General features: G+C 48.4%; 1 protein-coding gene across 4 annotated transcripts in view; it reads right to left on the bottom strand.

The window, feature by feature from the left end:
- Positions 1-3282: 3282 nt before the first annotated feature.
- Positions 3283-19384, bottom strand: part of RALY (RALY heterogeneous nuclear ribonucleoprotein) — an 84850-nt gene continuing 68748 nt past the window's right edge. For 3 of the 4 annotated variants that reach the window (XM_058685342.1, XM_058685341.1, XM_058685343.1), the window contains 7 exons: positions 11256-11520; positions 9774-9846; positions 7305-7471; positions 6465-6578; positions 6067-6257; positions 4825-4873; positions 3283-3636 (listed from right to left, as the gene is read on the bottom strand). In XM_058685342.1, the coding sequence (XP_058541325.1) occupies positions 4829-4873; positions 6067-6257; positions 6465-6578; positions 7305-7471; positions 9774-9846; positions 11256-11511 (846 nt within the window). In that variant the 5' untranslated portion in view covers positions 11512-11520 and the 3' untranslated portion in view covers positions 3283-3636; positions 4825-4828. Of the gene's footprint in view, positions 3637-4824; positions 4874-6066; positions 6258-6464; positions 6579-7304; positions 7472-9532; positions 9581-9773; positions 9847-11255; positions 11521-19384 lie in introns of those variants that run through there. The other variant, XM_058685344.1, reaches the window with a different exon arrangement.

Genomic DNA, 19384 nt, shown 5'->3' with positions numbered 1-19384 from the left:
TTATTATAGAATAATCTTATTATAAAGAATGTGGCCATGGCTATAGGGATTTTTATTTGCCCAAAGTTAATCAATGGTCGAACTGGAATTCAAACCCAGGAAACCTAGATCAGAATCTTGCCCAGCTTTACACTCCGTATTTCTGTGGTCTTGTCAGATGGTCCACTGTAGAGTGTATAATGTCCTGATAGGATTAGAGATGACCTGGCCAGGCCTGGCTAATACTGAATGAACACTCACGTACTCTCATTTCAACTCTTCATCCATTAAAAAAAAGCAAAAAACAAAACAAAACAAAAAACCCAAATCATGTTACTATTTCCTAGCTATCTAAAAACTGCTCCAAATCCTCAAAAAGCATTCCAGCAGCTGCTACTAAAAACATTCTGAGTCAGCACATGAAACGAGGCCTGAGAGAGATTAAAAACAAAATTGGGCCATATTTTGAGACTCCTCAAATTAAGAGTTTGGACTTAGCCATGTGACTTGCTTTGACCAAAAGAACCTCGCAAACATGCCATGGGCAAGAACTTGGAAGAGCACTTGTACACTGGAGCTTACCTGGTCTGCCTGCTATATTCTGGGTACATGTGGCCCACTTGCCCTGCTACCCAGGCAACTCCTTAACAAGTGGGTGAGATTATCTGGGACCCACGGCCCCCCAGCCAATCTGCCAGCTCACTTCAGCCATATCATAGCCTAGATGAGATAAGGAGAACTGCCCAGCTGAGTGCAGCCCAAATTTCCAAGCCACTGAATCAGAAGGTAATAAATGTTTATTAAAGGCACTACATTTTGGGCTTGTTATACAAGTTAACTGATGATAAGAGGCCCATTTACTATCCCTGATCTAGGCCAACTCCTTGCACAGATGAGGAAACGGGAGACCTAGCAAGGAATAAGACTCGCCCTACATCACAAACTTTATTGGCAGCAGTACAGGGAGGAAAGCCAGTAAAACCACTGGTTGTGATAATTCCTTCAACAGCTGCCAGGATCACAAATGAGGCTTCAGATCTTCAAAATATCTATGGAATCATAGCCCTTTGGGTAGAATCTGGTATCCTATTTCTTCATCATCTCCTTTTGGTTTTCAGAGGTTGAACAGATAAATGAAAACCGATGAGCAACGGAATGAGAGGACTGGGCAGATGTATGCAGCAGGGTTTTGTGGATGTGAATTTCCCACTCAAATCTTCCCAGGGGCTAAGTAGTTTAGGGCCTTTTGTGGAATGCCAGGATGGGGATCTCCATCTGTCCAGGACGTCCTGGTGCTAGGGTGATTAGGCAGGGCCTCTGCGTAGGGCAGACATTTCCTGCCCTGGAAGGGATTTTCCCTGCTCTTCTGCCTAGCATACTACAGAAGCTCACAGCCCCTCCTATTCTACCTGACCCCAAACCTGAAAAGTGAGTGCCTCAGTCACTATTGAGTATGGCCGCATAGAATCCGAAAATGTTATTACAGTGCAATGGGCACAGAGCACTAGGCTCTGGAGACTCACGAACACGGTGCCAGCCCTCAGTGTTAAGTCCACTAAGGCCTCAGCCTCTACCCTCTCTCCCCCTGCTGCCCAGGGTCCCTGACAGGCACACCTATGGGGACTGTGAACCCACTTGTGGAGCTAAAGCTCCAAAAAGGCAGAAACTTTGCTCCACATCACATTATGAGGCAATGGCTAAGCGAGGATGGGGGCATTTGGCTCAGCTGTGGGTCCAGAACTTGGGCTGCCTCAAGGGCGGGTTAATCAGCCCCCTGCACAGCTTGGGAATGCAGAGCCACACTCAGGCTTCAGACTGCTAGCCGGCCAATGACAGGCAGGAGGGGCTGCCCAGGGAGGGAGACACGAGACAACAAAAACTTCCCTGGGTGATTCCACACCCAGGGTGGCCTAGCTTGAGCACTGTCTCGAGCCCAGCCTCTAGCCTCCACCAAAACCTGGGGCCAAAGTCTGGGGAAAGTTTGATGGAGACTGCTGTAGAACAGTTGGTCTGAAATGGGATTTTCAATAAGAATTCCAGCAGGCCTGACACTCTGAGGAACATGTAAAGACGACTGGAGAGCCCAAACCCCTTTCTGATGATGGGACCGAATTCTCGGTGTTGGGAAAGTTTGTCTAGAAGAGAGAATGAACAATTTTTGAAGAGCAGTAAGCTGAGAAGAAAGACTTCTCAGAGGTGCCTGACACTGGAACAGCAGCTTAATAATGAGTGGGTATCTCTCAGAGGGAGAAAGGAGCAAGAGTACGTGCCAGACCAGGAGCAAAGCACGCTTCTGGGTGTCTGCCCACCAAAGCCCCACACCAGAGAGACCAGACTAACTGACCACACCTTTGTCACCAGGTTCACAGGACTGGGGAGGGTACTTATATAACCTATAAGTGAATCAAAAAGATCCGCTGTGGCAGGTGATCCTCTCCTAGGAATTTGAACGCAGGGAAATTCGTCAACTTGTGGAGTAAAATTAGGACAGAAGTGGAAATTTGAAGGAACATTGTCAGTTTGCAGACAACAAAGCAAACATCTAGACAGGAAGCCCAGAATAGGTACAGGGAAGCCACAGGTATCCTGATGCCAACTTCCTACTGCTTGAGGTTAATGGGAGTGAGGCTCTACGACTTGCTGCCTATGAGAGGGAAGGACTTGTTTTGTGTGGGGCAGGTGACAAAAGACAGGAGAGGCCAAAGTATACAGGATCATGTACAGGAGTTGGGAGTTTTGTCCCGACAGTGAGCTGTCAGATAAGGGTTTTACAGGGAAGGGACATGACTCAGAAAAAGCACCACAGTGGCTAGTGGGAAATGGGGCAGGGAGAAGCCAGAGACTGGGAAGCTGGTGAGAGGACAGAGCCCAAGTGAAAAAACATAGCATCCTAAACTAGGACAGAGAAGAGAGGACGAGGCAGTTTCCAGAATCATCTTAAAGCTGGGAAAGACCAGACTAAATGAGAAGCTAAGACCTGAACCTACCACTGCCTAACCAAGTAGCTCATAACTGCTTGGCACTTCAGCCACCAAAGTATTCTCTTCGGCACTGGGACATCTGACCCTCCCCCAAGAACCCTACTAGCCATTTCGATTCCCATTTTAGCTGTGGAAACTAAGGCCTAGACAGCCCAGCAGTATGCACCCGAGACAATGCTCCCTAACCGGGAGAAGTGAAAGAGGAAAAAGAACAGGGTAAAGCAAACCAGACTAGACTCTTGGCATGAAGCAGACTAGACCAGACTCTGGCTGGGCAGGAGGACTAGGATACCTTAAGAAAATAAATACAAACCGTCCCATCTCAGAGCAAGTTGGGATCCAATCTCTTTATTGTCAGGGTACCCTCCCGTGACCCTCCCCTCTCCAAACCTATAGAAAAGCCCCAAGCCTGGGAGTGTCCTGGGAGGGGAGGTAGAGTGTAGGGAAACCTCTGTCCTCTGGCCTGCGTGGTGCCAACAGGGAGGGTGCGTGGGGAGGGGAGGCCGATAACTGCACCTGCAGAGGATGTGGCAGTGGCTGGGACGTGTGGGGGAGGAGGTGCCTGCTGCCAGCTCTCCTGGGACCCGCTGGGGGTGGTATCCAGGGGTGGGTGCCCAACATGAGGCCTGATACAGTGCACGCCCTTCTCCTGCCGCTGGCCGTTGCTCCTGTCAGGCTGAGAGAGAGAGAGACAAAGGAGAGACTGAGGCTGGCAGGAAGAGCCCCCTGGGACCCATGATTACTAGGGCTGGGAAGACAAAAGGGCAGAACGGTGTTTACTGTTTGCGGACAGAGATGTGCCTGTGCTCTGGCTCTCGCCTCCTAATTTTCTGGCCATACAATCTTGGGTGAGTCTCTCCCCATCCTTGAGCCTCCATTTCCTCACCTGAGCCCTGCACCTCATCTGAGAACTGGCTTCACAAGGTAAAACTTAGCTACCTTGGTAAAACCAACCATGAAGCTCCAAGAGGATGGATTCCATACATACAATTTCCTAAACTGTCTGGGAAGCTCTTGCTGGTGGAGCACCTCACAAAATGAACGTGTCAGGTGTAAAGACACCTCTGAGGTCAAGGATTTCCTCCACCCAAGCCTGTCTTAACCTGAACACGACCCCCAAAGAAATGGGGCAGAGCAGGGGGGCGAGCACTGGCCAGAGAGTAGGCTGGGACGCCATACACCACTGGATTCAAACCTAGGCTCCACCGATTACCACCTTGGGATCTAGTGAGATATATGCTACCTCCCTGCCCCTTTCAGTGCCTCAGTTCCCATGTGTTACACTGAGACAATCACAACCTTGCAGGGTTAAGTCCTAGCCCCTAAGCCTGGCACAAACATCACTTTGATGATGAACTGCTCCCTCTGCCTTACCATGCAGAGCTAGGAGGACTATGGCCACAGGAGACTCCTGACCATCTCCCACATACCAAGGACCATCAGAACCCTGTATTTTACTAAAGCTGTTCCCTCAGATACCTCTCCCTCAGTCCTGAATAGGCTCAGCTAAGTATCAACTCTTCCACCACACCCCTATGGACACCCTGCCTCTACAGCCCATCATCCTGCTCACACTGGGTGGACATGGTTTGTGTCTTCCTCCACCAGACTCTGAACTTCTGAAGGGTGGAGCTGGACAACATGCCTCAGAGTGCACTGAGGGAACCCGTGCAGGGCTGGCCTGCCTGGCCCATCCATGGCTCCTGCTCCCACAGCCTAGCAAGTTCCTGCTACAAAGGAGCATGGTCAAATGGCTGACAGGATGGAGGGGCCGTCCTTGCTGGGCATAGCAAGACCCTGCCAGGTCTGCTTCATGGCATGCCTGCCACTTCTCTTCACCCCCTGTCCACCAGGAGCCCCATACCTGCTTACTGCAAGGCCCCATCCTCCGCGTCTGTGTCCTGGCTGTGCTCCTGATAGGGAGGAGGCAACAAGAGACCATACATCACTCACTACCAACTCTGAGCCATGTCCTGGGGCCCACTGCACTTCTGGAGACCAAACTCCGAAAGAAGGATGGTTATGGGACCAGTTTCAACACAGCTGGCTTGGGATCCTGACAGGATGGTCTGAGCCCGTCCCCCAGAAGAGAGACAGGACCAGTCAAGGGCGTTCTAGGTGTGGCAGGGGAGCACATTTCTACGTAGAAAGACCTTCTTAGACTGTAGCAGGTTGAAAGCCTGGTGGACGGGTGAGCTCCCTATCCTTGGGACAGCTAAGCCTTTGTTAGGGCCTTTATGGAGACTACTATGCCTAAGAGAGTAAATGGGTCCAAAAAAGGAGAGACAAGCTAGGGACATAAGGAGAAGGATCTCTTAACTACAGTGGCCATGAGCCCATCTGTCCTCATGCCAGAATCCAGCACTGATGAAAAGGAGAAAGTTCCAGACCTGGTGAAGAAGTCAGGGCTCTAATTCTGGCTCATCCCCTATTAATTATAAGGCCCTGAGCAAGTTACTCTACTCCTCAGAGCCTCAGTTTCCTCACTGGGTAAAACGTGGGAAGAGTAGTAACTTTGCACAGTGCGACGCTGTTGTTAAGGTTAAATAAAGTTAGAAACTACAGGGCCTGGTGCTCAGTGAGTGTCTATTAGGTAAACAAGTAGTAGGCACACAACAGTTATCATACATACTCACAGAGTCTGGTCTACCTTCCTACTTGACATAAGCTCCTTGCCAATGACTTCCCGGCCTCACTCTGAAGGGTTCCAATAACAAAGAACTCCCTCCATGCCTCTCATGAGACAATCTGTTTTATGCTTAGGCAGGAATAGCTTTTAGAAAATCCTCAGGTAAAGTGGATACCCAACCTCCCTGAGGCTTCCCCAGGCAATCCTAGTCCTGCCCCCTGAAACTCTGCAGACTGTGCTCCCTGAAGCCCCTGACTCTTCCCTTGTCCAACCTGTATGGAAACCAAGTCTAGAATGGACCCTGACTCAAGAGAGGTCTACCCTGGTCCTCAGTGGGACTTCTGACTGGCAACTGAAATAGGTATCCCCCTTCCCAGGAAGAGGAAGGAGGGAGCTCAACAGGGACACTCAGCAGCTCAGAGGGTTCCCCCTTCCCCTGCTCCCCTCCTATGCACCCCTCCCCAGCTGTGCCCTCACCAGCTCTTCCTCGCTGTGTGTCAGCAGCCCCTCCTCATCGCCGTCGTCTCGAGCCTGTGCTTCTCCCTGGGGCGTGCCTGCCTCAGAAGCCGTGTCCTCTTGGGGGGCTGGTGGCCGGCTGCTGCCACCACTACTGCCCCCACCACTGCCACTGGCACTGCCACTTCCGCTGTCACCCTTCTTCTTGCCATCTTGAGGGGAAAGGGGTGGGAAGAGGGGAAGAGAACTCAGCCTGGGGCAGCTGCCCAAGGCAGGATCTTAGCAGCAGCTAGGCCTCGGCATGGTGGATCCATGTGGCGTTGGAGGCCACAGCCCTTCTCTGCCCTGTGCGCTGACCTCCCCGCACTCTGCCCTGTGCCCCTGGTCCCCGAGCTGGGCAAGGACCCATGGAAGCTGACCTGGGTTGGCCTTCTGCTCCTCGGCAATCTGCTCCAAGCGGCCCAGCAGAGCATCGATGTTGGACTTGATCTGCGTCAGCTCTGTCTTGATGGTCTGCAGTTCACTGCTCTTTACTGGGAGCACAGGGAGTATACGTTGTCACCCAGGGGCTGGGAGCTTGACACTAACCTAAGATCCTCCCTAGTCCCATTCTGTCAACCAGGAAGGCAGGCCAGTGGCAGGAACTGTCTTCATCCATGGTTCTTTTGCCAGCAAAAAGGCTGGAACTGCCCGTGGCTTCTCCCTGAGACTTTTGAGACCATGCCTATAGTAACCAGTCCACCCTTCTGCACCTGGATCTCTTCCCATGACCTCTCAACAATGAAAGGGACTGGAGATGGAGGAGAATGCAGATGTGGCATGCACCTGAGCAATCATGTGTTCTTCCTTATGTTAAATAGGGTGGTGCCCAGATTTCAAGGCGTATGGATGGATGTGGGTGTTTTACCATCAGATTTCCTGGGTGCCTGGCTACAACATGTGTACACCAGAATGAATGTGCACACCAGCAGTGGGCCTGTGCAAACTTGTCCTTATTATAGGAAAGAGGACACCTTCTCCTCACTGGGCTCCATGTCACAGCACTGGACATTTCTGTGCCCAACCCAAGCCCCTCCTCCTCATAGGTCAGGCTTTTCCTCTTACAAATGCAGTAAGAATACTCACTTGGTTGTGCTAGAGCTGCAGAACTGTGGGAGATTTGTTCCTTCATCTATTTTCCAATGTAAAAATATATGATTCTATTATTTTGCTAATGAGGAAAAACAAAAAAGATCTAGGAAGAAGATACAGTCACTCACACTTGATCTTGGCTGAGCTGGTGGTAATGGCTGTGGAGCGGGCAAAGAGCTTGACAGGTATGGTGGTTTTGACACGCCGGACCAAGGGGACTGTGACCCGGGGTCGCTTCACAGGGACTGCCCTGGGCACTGGCACAGGTGACAGGCGGCCCCGATAGTCGAAGAGCCTGTAGGGGCAAATGGGCCAGAGGCTGCAGCATGGCCTGTGGCCACCAGAAGGCACTGCGACTCTAGACAAGCACGTGCTGGTGAAGGGCTGGGCAGCCTGTACTACACACCTCCGCCTGCTCCCAACAAGCCCTGGGAGTGAAGAGGATGGGCTTCTGGCACCTTAAAAGCTGCCGGGACTCTCATTTCATCCACCTTTCCTACCAGTCAGGTCAGATGAGGGCAGGTGAGGTGGCAGGTGGTAATGGTTTCAACCCTGGTTCAAGGAAGGAGCAAACAGAGACCAGCCCCAGAAAAGAGCCTTCCCCAGGTCCCCCTAACACCCAGGCCTGCCGGCTTCTGCTTCTGCTCAGTCAACTGCCACCCCAACCTCTGGTCAGAGTTTGCAAATGTCCCTAAAGCAAGGCAAAATTCCAGCTGGGAACAAAAAGATGTAGGAATAGGGAGTCCCTAAGCCTGCCTGAGCTTCAGTTTTCCCGAAATCTGCTTAATAAGGATGACTACCTCAAATTCTGTGCCAGGCCCCCACCCTACCCCACCCCAAGGCTATTGTGAGAGCAGGGCATGAGAAAACTTGGTTAAAAGCACACATGTTAAAAGGTGTGATAGGTGAAGGCCAGGGTACTGAGACTCTCAAACCAGGAGACTATGACCTCAGAGGCATGAGGCTGGAGTCCCAAACACCTGTCCTCATTCTGGGCCCTCTTAATCACACCATCCCTCTTACTCCACTTCAGAGATGGAGGGGAGGAGATCCATTAGAATATCAAGGTTGGACAACCAATCAGATCCCTGGGCTCCCAGACTATGCTGTCCCCAGTGTCATCACCCAGCCCTCTCCGAGAGAGTTTCTCTTCCTGCTCATCAGTCAGAAGTTCAATAGGCTGAGTAGGGGTATCTCCCACCACATCTGCTACTATTACCTTTCTTCAGGGAAACACAGCCCTGGGGGTACACTATGGAATCACTTTGGTGACAGCCAGGAAACATGCCATCACTAGACAATGCAAAGCCCCATGGCTTGGCATTCCTTTGTTCAGGGAGCCCCTGCCCTGGGGTGGGGATGGCTGGAGATGGAGAGTCTCTGGGAATGGATCCAGTCCCAGACCCTGCATTTCTGCCCCTAAGGGGAGGGGGCGGCTCTGGCCTTGGTCAGAATCACTAACCACAGACTCCCAGAGCTGGAAGAGCCCTGAGGGATTACTTAGTGTAAGCCCATTTTACAGACTGGGAGGGGATTTGCCCAAAGTCACACAATCCATTCAGTGGCAGAGCTGAGATTAGCACCCAGTCTTCTGACTGACTCTCAGGCTAGGGCACATTCCACTACACCACACTGTCTCCTGAAACCATTCAGAGGTGAGAAAACCAAGGCTCAGAGAGGTTCTGTTCTTCCTGGACAGACTGAGGCAGGCAGGATGGGAAGGATGAAGGAAGGGAGAATTTTGGAACAGCCCCCATCATGATTTCCATTTGGGAATATGGCTAGTGCCATAGAATGGAGCCCACAGCTCAAGGCTGGGGTATGGGAAGGCTTGAGGGTGAAGGGATGGACCACATAGCCTGCCAGGAACTAATTCAGACCTCCAAAGGACTGCTGGCCTCCTGGCTATAAATGAAAGGCCAAGAGGTATTCATTGAGCTTTTGAGGCTCCTTCCACCTGGCTGAGCACCTCAAATAGGTAAGGAGACTAAACAGCAGGAACATGAGGGCTCAAACTCCCTGCACCTACTCTAGTAACCTTTTCTATAATCCAATTTGCTACGGTTATATGTCCCTTGCTGTCTAGCCCCACTGAGTCCCAACCCAGGATTAGGAGGAGGAAGGGCAGTCAGAATGGGAGACAGTGTGGGGTGGGGAACTTCTGACCTGGGCACCTGCAGAACTAGACCCTAGTTCCAACTCTGCCACCAACTTGTGGAACAGCCTTGGGCAGATGCCCGTCCACACCTCTAGGCTCCAGTTTCCACATGGAGGACTGAGTGGGCTACACCAGTAATCTCTCAGGACCCTTCCAGCTTGGCTTTTTCATGCCTGGGCACGCCCCTTCCCTGCTCACCTGTCGTAGAAGTCGTCCCGGTAGTAATCATAGTCAAAGCTGTAGCCACTGGGGAAACAAAGGGGAGAGGGCCGGGGCTTAGGGACAGCCACTCAGCCCACTCTCCGCAGGCCCTCATCTCCAAACACCTCCCCAAATTCTAGGCTCGGCACACTGTCACCAACCAATGTTCACTCCCTCTGTGGAAAGAGGGACCAATCCCACCCGGATGGAGAGAGATAGAAGAGACAGAGCGCCCCACCTGTATATGGCGGATGCTGCTCTCTTTAGTCCCTTGGGTCTGTTGGGCTTGGGCTCTCCAGCCATGTTGATATCTGTGTGGAGAAAGGAGGCACAGTCAGATGCTGGCAGGGTACCAGGGAACCCAAACACTTACACCTTCCTGCACAGTAGCAGCAATTTCTATGTGTGAGGGACAATGGACTCTCCTAACTAATACAACCAACAGAGGTCTTCACACATTTGACTCCTACCCACACATCACAGAGATATGCCTATTTACAAATTCGTATACATTCAGATGCACGCACGCTCACACACATATCACTCACACACACATGCTGTGGACATCACACATATAAGCATTCTCAAGCACACTGATGTAAATAAGTACTTCAGATGCATATCTTCACATACGTGTTCACATATCCAGGTAATCAAGTCACACACAAAAATAACATATAGACTCTCAAGTACACTGAGACTTGGCTCCGATGTCATATACATAACTGCCTATCTACAAATGAGCCACATTCAAGCAAATATCCTACCAAACATCTTTCTACCTAGAATGATGCTTAGCCTATGACAGGATCTCAATATCTGACAAATAAATATGCATATCTTCTTACACACACTTAGTATATTCTGACACATACACTTTACATATATACATTCTAAAGATGTGTTCACATATTCTCCACATGTTTAGTTACATCCACATATCACACGTTCAGGAATACATCTATCAATATCCCTTTTTGAACATACATATACACAGAAGTAGGTGCACTGTACACACTCCACGGTAGACTACCACATGGCCACATCATATATACATAGCACCAAGGCCAAAGGCACCTACTTCACCTTGTGCTCCTAGCCCTTCCTCCCGGCTCTCATAAAGAGTTCCAACCTGGGGACACCTGGGTGGCTCAGTCGGGTTAAGCATCTGACTCTTGATTTTGACTCAGGTCATGAGCTCATGGTTCGTGAGTTCAAGCCCCGTGTCGGACTCTGCACTGACAGCATGGAGCCTACTTGGGATTCTCTCTCTCCATCTCTCTCTACCCCTCTAGAGAGCTCACTTGCTCTCTCAAAATAAATAAATAAACTTAAAAAAAAAAAAAAAAGAGTTCTAACCTAAGACATCTGTAGCGTAATGTTACAGGCTATGCTAGTCCACTCTGTTCCGTTTCCCTTAGGAATCTGCATTTTAACCAGAATCATAAAGCTTGTCATTAAGAGTCACTATGAAAGCAAAGATAAGACAAGACAGAACCATTTTTGAGAAGCTTCTAAAACTCAACTCTGCATATTTTATAAATACTTAATTTATAACTTAAATATAATTTACAACTATTTAGTTATAACATTTCAGATAGGGGTAGGGTAGCAAGTAGCAGAGTAAGGGAAAAAGAAAGGTCTAAGAGGGGAGCTGGAAAGTGAAGGCCAGCACCTGCTCAGGAGAACACCAGGAGCAGGGCCAAAGAGAGACGCTTACCCAGGGTCTGCCCGGCCAGCACCCGCCCATTCTCTCCCAGCACAGCTGCCCGGGCATGACGCTCGTTGGCATACTGGACAAAGGCATAACCTTTGTGCACAGAACAGCCGGCTACACGGCCATACTTGGAGAAGATGGTCTCTACATCTGACTTCTTCACCACAGCTGTGTTGAGGTTTCCAATGAAGACTCGAGAATTGATAGACTTGGGGTCATTCTTGTTGGTTACATTGCTTGTCTGGATCTTCAAGGACATGGTGGCCACCTAAAGAGAGAGAGAGAGAGAGAGCCACTGTGAGACTGGGTCTCCCAGTTGGGCTCAAGGGCTACCCATGGCCCAAATCCTAGCTAAACTGGATTGCTCTGTGCCCTGCTACATACACACAACCATACAGCATTCAGCCTCCCCTTTAAACATCTCACTGGGATGCTGACCTCATGGCCAGGTGTTTTGTATATGTTCTCTCATTTGGTACTGACATGATATGCAGAACCAAGACATTTCAAAAGGGAGAAAATGCACAGTCAGAGGTCACAATGCTAGTGAGCAGCAGGGCTGGGATTTGAACCCTGGTCTGCTGGACTCTAATTCTTTTAAACTCATTCTTTAATGCTTATCTCAAATGTTACACCATGCATGATCTAAATTTGAAGACCTTCCATAGTTTTTCTTCTGTTCCTTCAATGTATAACCATGGTGAGGAAGTCATATGGTAACTGCGGGTAATACCTGCTCTAGAACAACACCACATTATGAAAATTGCTGTTTGATGCAGACACCTAGTTGTGGCTGTCTTTATTGGTACCAACCATTTTTAAATTTTTTTTTTTTTTTCAACGTTTCTTATTTATTTTTGGGACAGAGAGAGACAGAGCATGAACGGGGGAGGGGCAGAGAGAGAGGGAGACACAGAATCCGAAACAGGCTCCAGGCTCTGAGCCATCAGCCCAGAGCCTGACGCGGGGCTCGAACTCACGGACCGCGAGATCGTGACCTGGCTGAAGTCGGCCGCTTAACCGACTGCGCCACCCAGGCGCCCCTGGTACCAACCATTTTTAAAAAGGTGAGTGAAATAAGCCTCACTGAGCACTCATGGCAGGCTAAGGGTGGCAGGCAAGATTGAGTAATCACAAGACTCCATTAAATATTATTACTGTTACTCATATTTTACCAGAAATAGACTCTAATAAGTTCTTTGACTTGTCAGAAACAGGCCAGTTGGTCCCCACAGCCCTTTTTCATCTCTATCACTCTCCTTCCCAGAGCTAAAGCCAATTTAAATATTATAGTTAAGTCAGCATATTATCTATTTTTATACTAACTCATTCAAATTTTGTTGTTTGCTTAGAGATAATATTGTACCTACACTTCACTCTCTACACCCTGGCAATGTCTTTTACCCCAAGGGGCCATACAAATCTCTCCTATCCCCAACCCTGGACATGCTATAACAGAGCACAGGCTCCAGAGGAAAAGGAAAAGGAGGCTTGATGTCAGTAGGAAAAGTCTAACAGTAAGTACTGGCATTTCTACTTACTGGCCCAGACTTCCCTGCTCACTGGCATGGGTTTGTACAAATCCCTTTGGAACCTTCCTATCTCAATACCTCATTGTAGAGCTATCACAGAAGGTGCTGAAGACCCTAAGCAGTATATAAAAAAACAAAAACAAAAAACCTCTCATCAACCTAGGCTAACTGTAAACACCTGCTTACAAACCTAATATTTTGGGGGCAGAGGGAGCTTCTTTTCAGGGAATTAGAGCAGAGCTAAGTATAGGCAGAGAAAGCAGTATCTTTTGTTCCACTATGGTAAGAGACCCTTTTCTCTTCAATCCTCCCAGTCTGGAAGCTGGCATGTTCTGACCAGCAGATGGCACTCACTGCAAGGAAACCATAGGCTGGACCTGAGAATAAGTAGTTCTGAGGAAATTCTAGGGCAGGCTTGCAGTAGCCTGATGGATATACTGAAGTCAAGTGTGTACCATCCTAGGTAAAGGACAGGGGCTGAGAGGGCACTGCTACTGATGAAGGAGGTGGTGCCAGCTTTGGAAAGGGCCTGGAAAGGATTCTTTGGTGCTCAGTTTACTTTTACGTCCAGTCATCATTTATTAAGCAGTGAGGAACATAAAAGATATTATCCATGAAAACACTTAACATAACGTCCATGTGCAGCAGAAAATGCTCCATGTATGTGGGTTCCCTTGCCCACCCACCCCCCCAGTCCTCTGTGATAATCCCTCGCCTAGCTGGATGACAAGCCATTCAAAAGTTAATTCTTCATCCATCCGTGGATATATATAAGAAGTTTGTGGGGCTCTTCCACAGGCATCAGATAACTCTCCTGGTTGGTTCAGCTCAGAGAAATGAAGTTTGGGCTCAGGGAGAAGCCACCTGCTGTGGCTGAAGGGAACCAACCACTGACGTGGGTTGTAGACCAAGATGGAAAGAGAAGGGGGGCGATGGTTCAGACCTGTTGATGTCTACTACCTCTGCCACTGACCTGGCAGGGGCATGACAGGTGCTGGGCTCCCTCCTACCTCTGGCAGGAGCCTCTAATACCAACCACTGACCAGGAAGCATTTGCTGAGCTACTATGTGTAGTTCTACAGCAGGATCAGCATTCACTCCTTGGCTGGTGAGAAGTTCTTCAGGTTTGGCAGTACTCAACCTTTTCTCTCATCACTTGGGGTTTGGGACAATGTACATAAAAGGACTTTACAAACAGTGAAACTCTTTATAGGATCTATTAATTACACTCTGACTAGTTGAACTCCTCTGTTCTGACAACACTGCCCAACACTGGTAAGGCCCATTCTAGATGGAGATGAAGGTCAGACTGGAGCACATTCTGAATAATGCCAAGAAAAGGCTGACAAAAGCCATGTCACACAAAAGTTAGTATAAAAGGGGGACATGTATGCATGTATAAAAGCATAAAATCCATGTCACACAAAGGGGGACACGTATGCGTGTGGCCAAGCTGGGTGAGGAATCTGCAGGGCCATGAAGAAATGTCCATCTGAAGCATGCTCCAGGCACCAACCCCTATACTCCAACCACTCCCCCACCCCATCTAATCAGCCCTCAATCTGCTTTCAAGGCCTGTACACTCTTCCAAGGGAAGGCTGTGCTGCTACTGTGCATACTCTCTAAGCCCAAAGGAATAGCTATCTACAGGAATATGGAAAAGCTTCAGTGTCTAAACACGTTTATGAGGCTCCTCAAAGTGAGGGATCAAGTTGCGCTTAGGAAATGAAAAGGTGCCCAGACTAGTTCTTCCAGAACTGCTAGGTTCAGGTACAGAATCCCAAAGAGTCAAGAATTCTAAATTCAGACATAGTCTTCCAGGTTGTCACGAACCTCACAATTTGTTAGCTTCACTTATAACCTCCAAACAAATATTTAGAATATGGCATGTAAGTCTCCACCTGTACTCTTGTCCTGTCCTGCAAATGGTAGAGGCAGGCCTGACGAAGGCTTGGGCACAGTAAGTGCCCAATAAGAATTACGGAGGAAGCAATAAGAATAATGTCCCAGGAGGTGCTGAGAAGGGCTAGCTGTAGCCCTAAGTATGTATGGCCAGGGCTGGCGGGGGGGAGGAGGGTCCCCCAGATATCTCATTAAAACACTAGAGCCTCTGACCCAAACACTCTCCTACCCGCTGCAGAACAACCATCCCCAATTTAATACTCCCCCCACAATTCTTTCTTGGTTCTTCCAGGCTTCCCCCTAGCTTAGAGTATGAGCCTTAGTAAATATTGACATCTTATTCAGCAGAAGCTGCTTGGTTTGATAAGCTATTTCCCCAAGCCAAGCTCTGCCTCACAGATTAGCTGTGTAATTGAGAACAAGGTGTCTGCAGCCCACCCCCCCCCCCCCCAGAGGCCCCATGTTTAGCAATGAGCCAAGGAAAGTTGGGTAGAAGGACGAGCCAAGGAGAGTTGGGTAGAAAGATGATTCTTGGTGGTGGTGGGAAGAGGAAGTAGGGACCAGACTTCTTCACAGAAACTTCTGCAATGTCAGATTAGCAGGGGCTTCAGTGAACATGGGGTTTATATACTCTCACCCTGAGGAACAGAGGGGAATGGACTTGGCCACAATGCCCCAGCCCATGAGTGGCAGGGCTGAGAACCCCATTAGTCCTCCAAGTTCTTAAATTCCATCTTTCCTTTGGGCTGGCGAAAGACTGCCCCTCAGGACAGTGAGGGGCTGGGAGGGGGCAGATATGCTATTAGAGGAAAACTGGTGACTGGCTCCCAAGTGTCTTGACCTTTACCTGCTGGTGAAACAACTGCTGCATAAAAGCCAGGCCCTTAAGCTAATTAAAACCCACCAGAGACACAGGCTTTGAAATGCAATTTACAGCTCAAAGGGATGGGCTCACTTCTCCAAGCTAGTAAGAACAGAGGAAATTTAGCAAAAACAAATTGTTTTTCCCAGTTGAAACATTTCAGATGGAAGCTATGTTTTAGAAGCCAAGAGCCCAAGCTTGAACATGTGGTCAAGTGACAGGGCTTTGTAAAGGTAGAAATACCCTAAAACGTATGACGACCCCTGAACTCTGGGTAAATGAGACCCCCAGAGAACCATCAAGGTAAAAAGAGCTTCTGACTCTATATGTGCCACTTTATTTAATCCTCACAACAGCTCTGTGAGGTGTTTTAAATAGGGGAATGAAGACTCAGGCCAGGTTATTGGTTAATAGAGCAAAGTTGGAACTGGAACCCAGGTCTGTTTGACTCCAAAAGCCTATTCAAAGAGATGTCTTGGATACTGATTGCCAAGGTAAGGACTTTAAAGGACTTTAATGAACAAAACCAGTTTATGTCCTTGATCCTGATGTTGTTAGTTCCATTTTATAAATGAAAAGCTGAGGCTCAGCAAAAGTGACTTACTTAAGGTCATCCAGCTAGTAAAGGGAACAGCTAGGGGACTGGAATCCAGGCTGCTACACACCACTGTTTCAGCAACTGTCCCAAGGCTCTGACTCTGCCATGTCAGCCCTCATAATCCTGGCTATCAGGATCAAATTTAGTCTTCAGCCTAACCTCTGAGGCACTTAGCCATCAGAATGCCCACTGCCTCAGTTCTGTAAATCCTACCTGGCACTGGATCTCTTCTTCAAGCACTAATTTCAAAAGAGGAGCTGCTGGTCTTGGTCCTGATGCCTCCCAGTGCCATTTACAGCCTCTGTCTAGGCCAGCCCTGCTTGACACTTCTGCTCTCATTCTCCAAAGTGCAGATGAGGGTCACGCCAGCCTGTGGCCAGACCTCTGCCCTTAGATAACATTAGGGATATGAGAATGATTTTGAAGGAAAATAGCTATCAGTGATGGTGAGGTTATTTCTGGAGAAAGCCAAGCAATTAGACTGATCAGTGCCCAGGGCCTCCTTGGTCCAGAGGCTCCTGGTTAACAGGCGGCCAAGGATGACAGAACATCTATTAATCTCATTCAACTCACCAGGCCCCAGCTCATTAGCATTGCCCAAAATGGTAATTACTGGTCAGAGAGGACTAACTTCCCAAGGAATGCTCTTTAGTTCCTGACAATTCCCACTCCTCCCATGAGAAACTCCAGCTCCCAGGATGTGAATACTGAGGGCTCCTAGAATGGGTGAGAGTATAAGGAGTACTCTCCTTGTTCAGGAGGCCTGGCCCTGGGCTTTGTTGTTCTTAGTCATATGACCTGCAACAAGTCATATAATTTCTTTGAGCCTTATCATCCTTATTCCGAAAACAAATAATCTTTGTCCTGATTACCTTTAAAATCTGATATAAAATCAAATAGGCTAATCAGTATGAAAGTGCTCTGTTGCATCTGTACCATACTATATAAAAGGATAGAGGATACAGCTATTATTACCCAACTCCCATCCCCTTCACCCATTCAACAAACATTTCTTAAGCATTCCCCTCTGTGCAGGCACTATGGAGATGCTGGGGAAGAATGCTCAAGAGCACTATCTTCTACTAGCTTTTCAACAAAGCCCTCTCTCCAGGAACCTGTTTCTTAACTGTTTCCTAATAACAAAGGAAAGAATGCACCTGAAAGAGCAGAAATGGCACAGGCCCTGGAGTCAGACAGGAATGAGTTCCAATTCCAGCCCTACAATTTATGAGATGTAAACTTGGACATGTCCCTTAAACTCGATAAACCTCAGATTCCTCAAATGCAAACTGGGAATTATACCAACCTCCAGGATTGTTAGGATCAGAGATAACATGTACAAAGTGCCTGATATAATGGTTAAGACCAGTAGGTATTTACATAAGAAACTCAAATGCTCTAGGCCCCATGAAAACAGATGAATCTATAGCCCAGCAGTCTAGATCATCCACATTCCAGCCCTATGTTCTTTCCATCTGTCATCTCCCAGTGCTCCATACTCTGCCTGAGTGAGTGAGTCAGGGGTAGAGGGCCTACGCATACTCTCTCCCTTATCCCAGTGTCTGGAACCAAACCTAGAAATTTCATAAAGCTGCTTCCACCCATGCTTATCAAATCACTACTATAAGGGGCTGGGAGAGAAAAGAACGCTAGCTGGGAGGGGTTTGGGGTTTAGGCCTTGCTGAGCCAGTGACTCACTCCTCAGCTATACCATTAGGTCTCTATTCCTAAACTACAACATTGGTAACAGCATCAAACAGGCCCTGAGGGGAGACCCCAAAGCAGACAGAAGCAGGGCTGGGGCCTCAGTCACCTTTCCCCACAGTGTTGTCTGGGTATCTTGTACCCTAACTCTACCCATGATTGTGGCCTTAGGCTGAGGCTTAGCATCTGTGACAAGCAGTCCTTATAGCTATAGGGAAGAAAGGCAGCAAGGAGTGGGTAGGTAGGACCCTGGCCCTATAATCCCCAATACTAAGTTACAGTTAGGAATCTAAAAATAATTGTCAACCTCTTCATTTTTGCCAAAGAAGTCCTCCAAACACTTACCTATGCATTCAGTCATAATTATAGCTATCTAAATAGTCACGACTCATTCATAAGTGAATAAGGCCAACTCATTCATCCAGGAATTGGTCTGGTACCTGATCTCAAGAACTCCCAGTCCATCAGGGTACATGCACCATGACCATCAAGCACATGTGCCCTGGGCTGGAGTTCACTGCCCCAGAAGCTGCCCAAACAAAGCAGTCTGGGATATCAGAGAATGGGAAGGAGCATCATAGAAGTCTCCACGACAAGAGAGTATGTTTAAGGCTAATTTCAACTGGGTGGTGACATGGGGAGAGGCTCTGCTTGGCAGGAAAAACTGCAATAACAATGTACAAAACATGCCGCTTTTTCCTCTTTGCTCCCCCTTCAAGTATATGCAAGGCAGGGCTGGAAATAAATGTTTGAAATAGAATTTCTTCAGTGCTGCCTCTTCCTCCCTTGATAGCTGCATACAAATTCTTGTCTTGGGGAAGAACAAAAAGGAAACACACAATTTAATATGCAGCAGCTTTATACCAGGCATTGTGCTGAAAATTTTACAGGCATAATCTCTCATAATCCTGACCACAACCCAGTGAGATTAAATATCATCTCCACTCTTCAGATGAAGAAACTAAGGTTCAGAGAACTTAAATAATTTGTCCACAGTTACACTTAAGTGGCATGATTAGGATAAAAAGACCCTAATCTTAATCTGGTTCTGAAGTCTGTGCTCTTCCTAATCCACTAGACTGCTCCCACTGACTTCCCCTGTTCCCCTAGAAGACTGATTCTGGCTTTGCTGCTGATGTGCCACATGATGTTGGGTTTTGGAGCATGTGACCATAAAGGGCCCCTTTAGGGCTAACCATGATAATCATTACCAACACTTCCTGAGCACTTACTACTGCACTCAGTCTTCTGCTTCAGGGTAGGTGATGGTATACACATTGTACTCATTTCACAGATAAGGAGACTAAGGGTTGGAACTTAGTCTTACACTAGCCAGGAAATGGCAGAGCTGCAATCCATCAGTCTGAGACTAGAGCTGTGGTGCTCTTAACCTTGGCCCAAAATGGCTTCATGCTAGGTGTGCCCTGTACCAGCCAGGAGGTCAGCTTCTAACACTCTCTGGCCCTCTGGGCATAAATGCATGGGGTCTTGCTGAGGGCATACTCTCAAGTCCAAGAACCAATAAGCACCTGCT

Source organism: Neofelis nebulosa, chromosome 9 (assembly GCF_028018385.1).
Source record: "Neofelis nebulosa isolate mNeoNeb1 chromosome 9, mNeoNeb1.pri, whole genome shotgun sequence".
NCBI classification, from domain to species: Eukaryota; Metazoa; Chordata; class Mammalia; order Carnivora; family Felidae; genus Neofelis; species Neofelis nebulosa.
Note: the sequence above shows the minus strand (reverse complement) of the source record. Positions and strands in the feature narration are given on the sequence as shown.